This window comes from Typopeltis vanoorti, chromosome 3, assembly GCF_054136105.1.
Source record: "Typopeltis vanoorti isolate ZY-2024b chromosome 3, IOZ_Tvanoo_1.0, whole genome shotgun sequence".
NCBI lineage: Eukaryota > Metazoa > Arthropoda > Arachnida > Uropygi > Thelyphonidae > Typopeltis > Typopeltis vanoorti.
This window is the reverse complement of record NC_143551.1, coordinates 136,340,539-136,355,640: the sequence shown is the minus strand read 5'-3', so window position 1 is coordinate 136,355,640 and position 15,102 is coordinate 136,340,539. Positions and strand designations below refer to the sequence as shown.

General features: G+C 34.8%; 1 protein-coding gene across 1 annotated transcript in view; it reads right to left on the bottom strand.

The window, feature by feature from the left end:
- Positions 1–6,528: 6,528 nt before the first annotated feature.
- Positions 6,529–15,102, bottom strand: part of LOC150108588 (transcription elongation factor 1 homolog) — a 41,330-nt gene continuing 32,756 nt past the window's right edge. The window contains exon 3 of the mRNA XM_090416035.1: positions 6,529–6,813. Coding sequence (XP_090272161.1) covers positions 6,749–6,813 — 65 coding nt within the window. The 3' untranslated portion in view covers positions 6,529–6,748. The remainder of the gene's footprint in view (positions 6,814–15,102) is intronic.

The window sequence follows — 15,102 nt, the reverse complement described above, 5'->3', positions numbered from 1 at the left end:
TCCTTGTCAAGATCTTCAGCTACTTTGCCTAGTTCTCTGACATTTTTGGGTGACTGGTGATAGAGACAGTAAAGTTTGTCAAGAAATGACTTGAAGTGGGAAAACTTTTTTTTTTACATCATCACCAACAGAGAGCTCGAGTCTATGGTTGGCACAATGCCAAACCAAAATGTGAGGATAACATTCCTTTACTCAACATCACAGGCAATGGCAACAAGATTTTTCTTCAAATAATCACCACGAAACCCCAATTCATTAAGGGTATTCATCAAGCGATGGAAAATACCTTGTGCGGATACATTTTCTAACTCTACAATGTCAATAAAAATATTTGTGTGTTGCTCCATATCAGGTAGCATTGTGTGTACATATATTATTAATGATGACAACTGCTGGCTAATAGTGGTGCTTTCGTCAATCAAAAGGGAAATCTCACAGTTTGACTATTATTTTTTTTAAAAAGGATTTTTTTTTTTCATTTCAGTTCCAATATGATTTGTTATATTCATACAAGCATTTTTAGAATGGAGAATTTGACCCATGTCACTGCCATTCAATTCTTGGAGGCCAATATCTGATTCAAAGTCATTGAAAGCCTGGGTTTTCTTTGCAACTTTATATGCTGTTCTGAAGATTCTACATTTGAACATGACTTCTTTCTCATGTTCAAATGCTTTTGAATAAGCTACCTCCAGTTTTCGTTCTTTTGCAGATTCTACAATTTTAGCGGCAGCAATGTGAGCTGAACTGTTCTTATGATCGTGAATTTTTTTACGTGGCGAAGTCATTTTTGCTCTTTTTTATTCCTACCATACATAATGAGAAATTTGAATATTTTTTGAAATATTCATACCTTGCTTATTCCTTTCTACTCCCAAACTTGCAACTTCCTTACATATTTTACAGCCAATGTTTTTATTCTCCACCAACAGTCATTCATTTTTGTTGCAAAAATCAGCTTTTTGGTCTAGAGTCCAACAGTCGTGCAGATTTTCTTGTGCGTCTTTACTCATCGTTGTAGTAACCAAGAGCAGCCACGTGTTTTATCCCTCCAGTTTTTGTATCACTGTCCATTGGGTCTGTTTTTGCCCCATCACTATCACTACACTTACTGTTCTCAAGCTTTAACTTTTTAGTTGTGGGAGTGGAAGAGAAAAATTGTGTTATTTTACTATTCATCGTGTAAAACTGGTGAAACTTCCATGAAACATGTTAACCTCACTCACCCACACTGTAAAAGTGCTACTGTACTTGCATAGAGAACATCTGCTTATATGGTTGTTCACATAGACGTTCCGCTTCCGGTAACTACTGTAACTTCCGGCCGACTATCGATTCTAATCAAAAACTTCAATCTTCGAGGCTCAGTGTCAACAACACAAGATGGCAGCACTAGATTGGATGAACCAAAGATGACTCTTGATTTATGTTGTCAACAACCATAACTGAGAATTTAAAATAGAGGCAGTCCTAGTTTTGAAATACTTAATCAAAGCAGAATCGCAAGGGACTGAATATATTTTCCACATTGGCCAAGTTTCCGCATTATATAAAACTGCAAAAAAATTTAAAATCCATTAAAATCATATTACATGGTATATGCCTGTTTATGAGTGAAAATCAGTGGCACTGGCTCTTGACAGTAGGTGATACTTGTAGACTATGTTATTAAAATAATAGTAATAATAACACATTATTAAAGTATTAATGCTCTATTACATGTTTCCAATATACAACTCATTGAGATTTCTTCAACAGATCCAACAAAGAAACTTGTTTCCACTTTTTTGTGATCATGTCTTTTTGAATGCAGTCCTCAGCTGTATACAATAGCTCAAGAAGGCTGGAAGAGTTTGAATCAATTGCAAACTGCATTACTTCACTGATGCAATCAAAGGCCTTCATGTGTACGAATTTTTGTTGAAAATCCTGTTCTCCAGCTGCTTCTTTTCCTCCTCCTCCCTCTTCCTCCACATCTTTGTTTTGTGTATTTCTTACTGCTAGAAGAGCTGTAGCAGATTCAAAGCTAATGTGTGGCTAGATGGTCATCACTCCGAACAAACTTCTCTATCACAGGAAAGTTCTTTTCCTCGGCAGAGATTGAATATTGCAGCAATGTTTTCACTCGCCTCCTCCAAATTATCTGCCACATTACTTTCCTCAAACCCAGCTTTAGCAAAACACTTTTTTTAATGTTTCTGCTTTAATTTTCTTCACTGCCAACCTGATCCAATTCACAGCATCCAGAACCGATACAGATCTTGCTAATGCATAAGAGCTATCGGCTTTTTCTACATTCAAAATCAAAGATTGCTTTAGAAATTGTCTGTAGTGTGATTTGAATGTGTAAATAACACCCATATCCATGGGCTGTAATACACTTGTTGCGTTTTCTGGGAACCTGGCGATTTTCACATTTGAAAGTGTTACCTTTGAGTGGCAGGTGGCATTGTCAAGAAAAAAGATGACATTTCTATTTTCCTTCTTCATTTTTGCATTAAACATGTTTAACCACTCTTCCATTGCAGCTGCAGTCATCCAAGCTTTATTATTGTTTCTCCAAATCACTGGTAAATTGTTAATTTTCAGGTTCTAGAAACATCTTATTTTGCTGCTTTTCCAATCACAAGAGGATTTTCCATTTCTCCCACCATATTCCCACACAATAACACTGTCTTTCTTTGGATATTTTGCCTCCGGTACACTTTTCTCCCTTAACCGTGAGAGATTTTGTTGTTAATGTCCAAAAAAAATCCTGTTTTGTCCGCATTGTAAATGTTTTTAGGTTCATATGGTGAAATCAATTCTAGCAGTTTTGGTTTCCACTCACTCACTACACTTTCATCCACATCTTTCGATTCCCCACAGACTTCGTTCCACACAATATTGTGCCTCTTCTTAAAACTATCCAACCATCCTGTAGACACCTTAAACTGATCATTCCCAAGAGATTTGGCTACTGCGAGAGCTCCATTTTGGACCATTGGACCGGATATGTGAATATTTTTTGATCTTGCATTCGTGAACCACTCCCACACTACCTCATTGATTTCCTCGTTGCCAAGTTACCTTTGCCTTCCTCTTCATTCGACCATTTCCTTGCAGCCACTCATTCATTATTTTATCCTTTTGTTTAAGTGTGTTGTATATATACTTGCATTTTGTCACACTTAAACCGCATCATTATTTCCCACACCAAGAGTTTATCCTTTTCTTTAGCTTCAATGACTTTGACTTTTTCGTTTAGCGACAACACCATGTACAATTTAGCCATGATGCAAAAAATGAACTGATCGGTTTGTTGAAATTCGGGTTACTGAAATGTTTGGACTTACTGGAAACTGACCAACATTAATTTTCAAACAAAACAGTAAAAGCAACACAAGTGCCAAAATCTAATAAATATAGGTGTATTTTTAAAACGCTTTCCACTTTATACAAGTAATTTTTAATAAATTCTTCAAATATTGCTTTCCGTTTCCACGTTGGGCAGATTCTGCATTATACAAAATAAATAACACTATAATGCCTATTCTTCTGGCCGGGACTATATAATTTGTTCACATTGAGCAAGTTTCTGCCTTGGACAAGTTTTACTGTATTTTCATTTTGCATTCTGCTAGTGAGCTTTTCCAGTATGTATGTATTATGTATGTAACCTCTCATATAGAAGGAAAGTACTATTTTATTGTATTATATTTCTGGCTATGTTTATTTATTATTTTTAATAGGCTATATTAACAGAGGAATAAATACTGATTTGGAACAATGGAGTTAGACGAGAATTTGTTACTAAGGCATTGATTTTTCCAGCTAAGATTCTAGTAATTTTTTTTGTTATATCTTAAATCTTTACCATTTTATACAAATAATTTTGGAATAACTATTCAATTTGTATATTTAAAGTGATTGAGTTAGGCATAGACATTTTAGTATTTGTAATGTTGTAAATAAATACATTTTTCATGATTCTTGAACAAGATATAAATGTAACTTATGATCATAGGGAAAAGTTTTTTTTTAAATTAAGATTGAAAGGTTATTCAAAAACTAATAATAATAGGAACATAACATACATATTGTACCACTTAATTAAGAAGCCTTAAATTATCTGAATGAATCAGATAATCTTGTATAATCAACCACCTCAGAAATTGGTATAATCCTCCCATTTCCAGTCAAGAGGAAATAATTTCTATTTTCATCCACACCTTACTGACAGTTTTGCTGGTTTATTTCTTTACCAAAAGACTTAAATTTTGAGGTGCTTAACGTGTGTATAAAATTTATTATTCCTGAATAAAAACTTATACGTTCAGAATGGGAGAAACTGAGATTAGGAAGAAAAAAAAAGTCATATTGCACATAAAAGAAAAGAAGTCTAAAGATGGACCATGCACATCACCTGCAATTGCAAAAGGTGACAATTTGGTCAAAGAGGAAGAACAGCTAATATATAACTGCATGAACATAGAAAATAGGTCAATTATCTACACTAGATCTGTTCTGGGGTTGCAGACCATGTGAACAATACAGATCACTGGATTCAATGGGTGGGAAAGGGGAATTCCCTATTAAACAGAAATAGAGATTGTTTCTGTAATCTGCCAGAGGGCTCTACAACAATCTCTGAATCTAAATAGATATGGCTGCTTCATCTTACTAAAATTACAAAAGATTTTTACATGTTCATGTGTTAAAAATAGAGGGGTGGGACATGTTTTAGGATATATTAGAAAGCAGTAATGAAGGAGAATGCAATATTTGGTCGGTATATTTGAATTATTAAAAGGTGTAAATATGTGAACCGTCATTAATAATTAACATTTGTGATATGTGTCCTATAAATTGCTGAGTGGAGCAAATAGCATGTGATCCTATAAATTCTAGACATACATAAATGAATTTATGATGACATAATTAAAAAAAAAACACAAGAGAGAATGAGATTTGTTTGCAAAGTATAAATAATTAACCAATAATAAACAGGTACTGTATACATTTGGTAGTTCAGTAAATAACTATAAGGAGGAGCTAATCCAATGAACTAATAATGATGGCCAAGTGATTCATTTAGACATGGCAGGAACACGTGTTAGTTGATGGAGCAGCAAATCATCTTGTAGAATTTGTTATGCATATTTATTTCTCTGTTTTATGCATATTTCACTTTTTTTGCTTAGCAAGTGGTAAATGAGTGAAATGATTTGTCTGAAAACTTTATATAATTTTATGAAGAAGGACTTCAAAATCTTCAAAATCTTTTGGAACTAATAAATGCAGAGTGAAAAAATGGGATTAAAAATAAATATCACCAAAACTAAATTCATGGTCATAAGTAAGAAACCAATTCTTAATTTAGCACTTTCTTTAAATAGGAAACAAATAGAAAGAGTTGCAAAGTTTAAATATCTCGGATGCTGGTTAAATGAAGATTGCAATCCAGAAATGGAAATAAAAGTTAGAATTGAAATGGCAAGAAAAATTTTTCTCTTGATGAAATCAACACTGTGTAACTGCAGTTTAAACTTAGAGCTTAGAGTACGCATGGTTAAATGCTATGTATAGTCTGTACTGCTGTACAGTGCAGAAACTTGGACCTTGAAGACAAATCAATAAAAGACTAGAAGCCTTTGAGATGTGGTTATACAGACGAATGTTAAAAATCCCATGGACAGCAAAAACTTCCAATCAGGAAGTACTGGAACAAATGGAGAAATCACGTGAACTTTTAGATACCATAAAAAGAAGGAAAACTGCATATCTTGGTCACCTACTTCGTAATGAAAAATATAAGATACTTCAATTGATTATAAAAGGGAAGATAAATGGAAGAAGAGGACAAGGAAGATGAAGAAAATCTTGGCTGGCAGATATCAGACAGTGGACTGGTATGAACTCTGAGAGACTGCTCAGAATAGCTGAGAATCGCTCAAAATTTGCCAAGGTGGTCGCCGACCTCCGATAGGAGATGGCACTCAAAGAAGAAGAAGAAGGACTAGGACTTCCTGCAATATGGTACTTGGACTATGATGGCAACTGAATAACAATAAAATCCAAAATATACATTGAAAAATGAGAATTTGCCTTTTGTGTATAAAGAAAAAGCAATATCTCCAATTAACTCAGCATCTTCAAGATTGTAGGTTCTTACTCATGAAGCAAAAAAGGAAGCAAAAGTAACAAATCTCAAAACACTGTTCTGCATTATACCAAACATTAAGGACAAATTGTGGCAAATTTTTTTTTTTTTTTCAATTATCGTCTACTTATACTAAGATAACCTTTGATCAGATATAAAGTATATATATTTATATTATTATGTTATATTAAACTAGACTTTAAACTGTCCTGGATAACATTCTTTGTATTTTTGAGTGTATCTCAACCCTCTGACAAAGTTGTTCCAACTTTTCCAGAGGCCTTTACCTATGGAATACAATAAGTTCATTCTTAAAAACACTAAATATCTAATGCAAAGGACATTGAACATGTTTATAGAGAATGTTTATGAAGATTAAACATCACTTACTAGAAAGTCACAATTTTATTGATTTTATGAATTTAGGTTTTCGTAATCACTGACAATTAAGAAATTTTCTTAATTGTGAGACAATACATTGTTTTCTAATATGTACAAATAAACAAAAAGTTCTTGATAAAGATGAATATGCAGGGGGGGAAAATGGCAAAAATTGAAGATGGAATGATATTCTGGTTCTTTACAAGTGAATGGCAATGACATACTTCACTGATTGGCACTTTCACAGGCATCAATCCAGTCACTATAAACATCAATTGCTTCAGAAAGATCTAGTTTACAAGCTAAGGTATTTAAATTCATGAAGTCTGTTGATTATTAATAAGTAAAAAAAAAAGTCAATATCTATTTTTTTTCTGCCACAGTTTTCCAAGTCCACTGTTCCTTAAACACGATCTATGAATCTCCAATATTTCTAAATGATTACGGAGAGAGCATGTGGCTACTTATAAGAATATAATGAAAAGTCATCCATTTTGGTGTTTCAGATTGAGAAATATTTCATTATCAATACTAAAGGAACTAAGTATAATGATATCAAAATGAACATAAGCAATTATTTACTAAACGTATTTATATCAATAACTTTTTAGTTGACAAATTACAGCAAAGCGGTCTAATATCCCTTACTTGTATACTTAAAGCTAACTGCATATACTAATTAACTGCAGTTAACTAGTATATACATAACAGAAATGCTACGATTTGAAAGATTTCAAAATTTGGAATTTCAAAGTAGTCAAGTTCAATTTTTTATTTATTAGTATTAGTTGAGAGAGCTGAAGAGAGAAATATAGAAATAAGTGTAGCTGGATGAGGTATGGATTAAAAAAGTGAGCAAAAAGATAATACAAAAGTAACAGAAAATAAAAATGAGAACAGCAAGCTGGCTTTAATGAGAAAAACAGCACAGTTACATGGAATCTTTACAGGGAAGGGTATTAGAGCATTTGCAGAATAGTATGAAAAGCAGCATGGCAGAGAACAATAAAAAAAAAGGATGAGAGGAACAAGTAAAGAGTATTAATGAGCAACAAAAGCAGTCTAAAGAGACAATATTGTAGGCCATTCAGTGATTAGAGGTGTATGTCCAAATACAGGAAAGTAAAAGAGTTAATGATTTTGAGCAAAACAAATGACAAATCATTTCTGTGCTATTCACCTTTTAAAAAGGATGATTAGCACAGAAAGTGAGAGGACATGAAAGAGTTACTGGAAAAAGAGTAAAATATGTAAGTTCCTTACCAAAGGTATGACAGGAGTGAATTGAAGAAGGCACCATGATTGCAAATGAGTCGATGCATGGGTTGTATAGAAGAAATGGTGTAGAGTTCATAGTGTATCAAGTGAATTTCATTGACAAGACTTGTGTATGCCTAATGGATGAATGCACTTGAATAGATCTAGAGTTAGGCATCTGAAGAAGTATTGTTCAGCAAGAGAATGGAGTGCAAGATCAAATCTAAAGGTATCAGAGAGGATGCAGGTTAGCATGTGTGCAGAACTAACTCTTTGAGTTGAGAAAGATTGAGAATGATCATAGAATGTTGAATGTAGTTTATCAGGTCACAAATCAATGCTACAACCACTTAAGATTCAAGGATATCGGAAGTTTATTTTCCACTTGGTTAGACTATAATAAATTTAGTTTAATCCTTTATCGAAGTGCAGGCAAACAAAGTTTGCGCCTGAAGTAGTTCAGGACTGAGGCAACTCGTAGCAAAGGTGGACCAAGCTCTCATCACTCCTAGTCTCAGTATCTCCCATAATGCAAAGCACATCTCCTTACAGACATGTATGATGCTATGCATTAAGGGAAGGGCCACTATCCAGACCAGTTTTGACCTTTATTGAGGTCTCGTCAGTGGGAGGCAGACCCAGAAGTGGTGATTCTAAGGCAGAAGCAATGGAGAGGTCATATTTACTTATATGCATTGCCAAAAGGTGTACCACCTTATTATTAATTTATTCTGGATTTAGAGAAAGATGTAGGAAACCTTCCCTCATCCTTAATAATACACACAATCACCAGACAGACTAGGAGTGAAGAGAGCTTGGTCCACCTTTGCTACGAGTTGCCTCAGTCCTGAACTACTTCAGGCGCAAACTTTGTTTGCTACACTTGGGTAAAGGATTAAACTAAATTTATTATAGTCTAACCAAGTGGAAAATAAACTTCCAACATCTTTCTCTAAATCCAGAGTAAATTAATAATAAGGTGGTACACCTTTTGGCAACTTGTATAAGTCAATATGACCTCTCTATTGCTTTTGCCTTAGTATCACCACGTCTGGGTCTGCCTCCTGCTGACGAGACCTCAATAAAGGTCGAAACCGGTCTGGGCAGTGGCCCTTCCCTTAATGCATAGCAGCATTATGCATGTCCACAAGGAGATGTGCTTTGGGTTATGGGAGATACTGAGACTAGGAGTGATGAGAGCTTGGTCCACCTTTGCTACGAGTTGCCTCAGTCCTGAACTACTTCAGGTGCAAACTTTGTTTGCCTAAACTTGGGTAAAGGATTAAACTAAATTTATTATATTCAAGGTTATCTGTGGGCCAAGTAGATACTGTAATGCATGCATACTGATTAAGAACAAGGGGTGAGGAGTTTTTGGTGTTGGTTACCTTGATCTGGCCAAAAATTATACACATTAATGAGAATTGGTTAACAGAGTAAGATACTGTTATGAGGAAAGAATGTAAACGTTAGAATATTTTCAGTAAGAATAGGACTGGGGATAGAGTTTTGCTAATAACAGCAAACGAAATGTAACCAGTAAAAGAAGAAGTTCATCAGGAAAAGACAAAGTTGAGAGAGGCTTGCCACTATATGAATCTATTTGAGATAAAATCCAATATTACAAAATATATAGCTGGATGCTGCCAGAAAGAGCAAAAGGATATAGATGTCATGCATTGCCACATTATCTCAATAGCCACAAGAGATTAATCATTATTGGAACAAGGACTTATGGATATGGACTGAAAGAAAGAAATTGTTGGAAGTTTTTCCACTTGGTTATACTATAAATTAAAGATACCAAGAAATTATATACTCGGTTTAATCCTTTACCAAAGTTTGTGCCTGAAGTATTTTCAGGACTGGGGCAACACGTATAAAAGAAGCTAATGACTTCACATCACTTGCTTTAGTATCCCATAATGTAAAGCACATAATTATAGACAAGTATAATGCAATGCATTATGGAAAGGGTCAAGAACAGTCTGGGTAGTGACTTTTCCCATAATGCATAGCATTATGCATGTCCATAATTATGTGCTTTGCATTATGGGATACTAAGGCAAGTGATGTGAAGTCATTGTTTGCTTACACTTGGATAAAGGATTAAACCAAGTATATCATTTCTTGGTATCTTTAATTTAGTGAAAGGAGAATAGGGCAAAGAGAAGGAAAGAAATGGAATTTATGGGGCTACTGAGAGATAATTACTTGATAATTATAAGGTACCTCAGATATGATGCTAACTGGATATAGTGAGAGCATCAGAAAATTTGTCTATAACCTTAAGTAAAAGCTGTAAAAGAAATAATGTGAGCTCATTAGAAATACAAAGTACAGGCAAGATATGACTAGCATGGAGAAGAAAATAAAACCAGATTATGATAGAAAATTAGCCAAATGTTACTAGCCACGTGGCATGCTATGTGGTGAGCAGAAGGATGAATGATTATGGAAGGACTGCTAATACTAAGTGATCACTCTGCAAGCATGTATTATCTAGGAAGAGATAATGAAGTGACAGGAATTTAGACAAGAACAGAAGCAGATGAACTCAAGATGTTCAGGATGTTAAGAAATCCAAATGTCATTACAATCTTGAGGGTGGATGAGATCAGCTTGCATGTTATGGGAAAGCACAAGAGAAATGGCATCGATCCTAACCAGACTATTTAAATGAAGTTTCAGATTAGATTGCTAAGGGAGCAGAAAGAGGGCAAAACAGTTCCATTACACAAAGGAGGCTCCAAGTCCAATTAATATCTCAGGAGTGGTGGTTATTCAATATTTTGGTTATTGGTAAAGTTGGTTAAGAACAGCATTCAGGAATGGATGGATAGAAATAAGATATTCTATGGGGGGGCAAGGAGAGTGGTCGGTCAGTATGGGCGCCATGTCCAAGATCCATCTCATCTCAATGCAAGTTCCTGCTCTATCCTTTCAACTAACCAAGAACAACAATGAAATGATGAAAGTGACACTAAGATCAAAATAAATCTTCCTCAAAAACTAATTCTAACAACAAAATAAGCCAAAACATTTCAGAATTTCTACTATAAAAACTTTCACATCTATTTTACTAATATCCATGGCTGGCATAAACTTCAACATAAATGACATCCAAATCACTTAGACATTCAAACCAGACCATCTACTTTTGTCAGAAATTCAAACTGCAGCTATATCAACCAGAGTCCACCTTCAATTGCCAAACTATATATATAATGATTCATTTCACCTTTGTGAGATCTGGCACTGCCTGCCAGAAAATGTCTAATTTAGAATCACATGCATCTGACATCCTCTGGCTCAAGGTATCTGCTCTCCATTAACATTCATCTACTGTGTTTGCTGCTCTCAAAATTCAACAAAAACCATCAGCAAATCCAAATCAGATCTCATGAAGGCTAACAAAAAAAAACATCTCGTCTAAATGTCTAAATGGAAGCTGTGCTTTCTCTGGTCACTTGCAAAGGCAATTATATGCAACTTCTGCTGACTTGCATTTCCCCACCTCTTTCTCCCTCTCTCATCCAGATGGCACTACTGTTACAGCACCTAAAAATGTGTATGTATCAGATCTATACTGGAGTCAGTGCTGTTCATTTAGAAATCATTGACATTAACAATAATTTCATGAGAGAATATCCAGTTATTTACCAATGAAGCTAAACTAGTGAAAGCAACAGCTAATAAAGCTGATGAAGAGTTCCAACAGGATGACATAAGGAATAAGCAATAAAACAATTTGGACACATTGCATAGACACTGAATTGCAAGTTGTCCGGTTGGTTGGTGATTTACTGGTGCAAGGATAGCAAAGGTCATACTGCCACATTCCAAAGGATACAGTACACAAGATTGCACTGCAAGAAACTAAGGATTTAGAGAAAATGCTGGATAGTTCAAAGAACATATTACAAAAGTGGGAAAACTATTTCAAAGGATCACATGAATGTTAAGAAAAAACTAACAGGCAGGAAGTTAGAACATACTGAGAAAGAAATTATTCCCATTTATTAGGGTTCAATACAGCCAATTGTGCACAGATGGTTGTCTAACGAGTTGTGGAAATGGGTTTGTAGTATGCTCCCTATGAGCGAGCACACTGCAAATCTTTGTAGGTTATAAAGTTTAACTAATAGGTACAAAAAGAGGAGGTATGATGGAAACAAATTACTAAAGGGTTTTATAAAGTAGATGAATAGAGTAGAGCAGATGTTATAGAAATTTCCCCATACATAACTGCACAGGAGACAAGAAGATCATCCTTGGAAGTTACAAAAGTGTGGTTAGCAAGGGTGTAAACTAGATTATTTTTCTTCTTGAAGAGTGATAAATGAATAGAACAGGCTGCCAGAGATGGTCATTAAGACTCTGTTGGTGAAGAAAAAGATACGATACACATTACGTCAATAATGGTTAGTATTGGCCTCCATGATGAGTCTAAGCCTCCACAGAGATACTCATAATAGTAATAATTATCTGCACAATTTGCCAATACTCAAACAGTCCTGCAGTAATTGTAGGAGAAATATACCTAATCACCTTTCTCAACCTGGCTAAATCAGCAAACAACCATGTATCACTTTCCAAAGTGATTCCAACATTTGTTAATACACAAAGGCAACAACAGCTCTGGGAGGGAATATGTTATGCTACTAGATACTCAGTCTATTTCTCATTCATTAACTTATCTATCCATTTCAGAATGTTTTTATCACATCTTCCAATTTATATAATAATTTTTTCTTTTCTTTTTTTTTTTTTAAATGCGATTAACTACCCTGCATGAAAGGTTCATAAACCTGTGGTACAATAATACCATGAGTGAATAAGTTTAAAGCGAATAAAAGTTGAACAGCTCTCAGATGTGAACTGTAGACTAAAATACACAAAGATTATTGAAGAAAAAATGAAAGAGTTTGAGAACAAGAAATTAAACCTTGGAGATTCAATGGCAAGCCTTGAAGAAAACCCTGATTGATTCAGCCAGAGAAACATGTGGTGAGGTTGTCTGCAAGGATAGAAAAATCAGACCTCCATGGTGGACACAGGAAGTTCAAGAGGCAGTGAAGGAAAAGAAGAAAGCATATCAAAAGTTACTGGAAAAATAAATTAGCTTATGCTCTTAGAGAATATAGAGACAAATGTAAGAAAGCTTTACCCTCTGTAAAACTAGCTAAACAAAAGTCCTGGGAAGACTTTAGCAAGAACGCAAAAAATAAATATCAAGACGGTGGCAAAATATTCTGGACATTGTTGAAGAAGCTTAGAAATGGAGGAAAGAGAGAGTGCTGTAAAAGGAGTTAGAGATGATAAGGGTGACATGAAAATGGGAGAAAAAGTTATCCTTGAAGTATGGAGTAATTACTTCGAAAAATTGCTAAATGAAACAAGCAGTGATAGTACAGTGGTAGAAAACACTCAACAGGCATACAGTCAGGAATAAATATCATACTTGAAGTAGAAAAAACCATCAAAGGCTTGAAATGTGGAAAAACAGGAGTAGATGATATTGGACCAGAAATGCTGAAGTATTATCATCATCAAATTCCTGACATATTCTCTATACCCTCAAGGGGTGTGGAGAATATGATAATACTACATGAAAAATCTACATCATTAATAACTTCCTATCTACAATTTTCCTCCAAATCAGTCTATTACTTGTCAAGACTCCAATATTATCATTATCAAATCTTATATTTCTATCGTTTAAGGCAATATCGTACCGTATCTATCCACCTATAGCTTGGTCTTCCACTGGGTCGCTTTCTTTCCAAACTAGCAGAGAACACTTGTTTTGCGAATCTTTACTCGCCCATTCTGTTTAAGTGACCATACCACCTGAGATTAGCTCTGCTAACGCATTCCTGGATGCTGACAATGTCAAGTTCTTTCCTAATATCCTTGTTTTTAATATGATATTGCCATTGATGCCATCTGTTCACGCCTCTAATCTTTCTCAGGACTCTCATATCTGCGGTCTCTAGTCTTTGGTCAATGTTTTACTTCTGACCCAGCTCTCAGATCCATAAGTTAAAACTGGTTTGAACACTGTCTTGTATACAGCGAATTTGGTGTTCTGACTAATTTCTCTCTTATGCCATATGAATTTATTCAATTGACTTCCTACCATACCAGCTTTGTTGATTCTGTTGTCTATTTCTTTATTTAATTTAACATCATCAGTAAAAATCGTACCTAATTAGCTGAAATCTTTTACTTGTTCCACAGGTTCTCCGTTCACAATGCAGTTGACATTTTCAATGATTCTGTCTATTTCCAGTCTTTTTATTGCTGACCTTCATACCATATCTATCACAACAGTTATTCAATTTACACAGGGAATCTTGCAAACTTCTAGCAGATTTATTTAGAAGTACAACATCATCCGCATAAAGCAAAGAGCTGACATTAACATCCTAAATTCTAATATCATGTTTAATACCACTTTCCTTCATAATGTACACCAGATTTAACATTAAACCATCTTCCTGTAAATCCTTCAATTCTAACTGCCGACTTACAACTCAAATACAGACTAAGTATTGCTTGATATAATACCCCATTGACATCATATAAATGTAGCGAATTGAATAGCTTCTCTCTTGACACCTTGTCATATGCCTTTTCCAGATCGACAAAACTTAAATATGGATCTTTGTTATATTCCCATGCTTTCTCGACTATTTGTCGTAAAGTGAAGATCTGATCCTGATAGCCTCTATTTGACGTGAATCCAGCTTGTTCTTCACCAAGCTTTTCCTCCACAATTCTTCTCAACTGTTTCTCAAGTATACTTGCATAGATCTTGCCAGGAACACTCAATAGGGAAATACCTCTGTAATTCTCGCATTCAGTTTAATTTCCATTTTTATATATGGACACTATTAGAGCTCTACTCCAATCATCGGGAATTCGTCCCTCTGTCCAGGCTTTCTGAACTATGCAGTGCAGCCTTTGTAAGACTTTTATATCCCCACACATGAGCATTTCTGGTCGAATATCATCTACTCCTACTACCTTTCCACATTTCAGGCTTTTGATGGCTTTTTCTACTTCAAGTATGGATATGTATTCCTGACTGCATGCCTGGTCAGTGTTTCTTACAACTGTGCTGTCATCACTGCTTGTTCCATTTAGCAATTTTTCAAATTAATTACTTCATACTTCAATGATATATTTTTCTCCCGTTTTTATCTCACCTTCATCATCTCTAACTCCTTTTACAGCTCTTTCCTCCATTTCTAAGCATTTTCAACAACCTCCAGAATATTTTGCCACCTTCTTGATATTTATTTTCTATGTTCTTG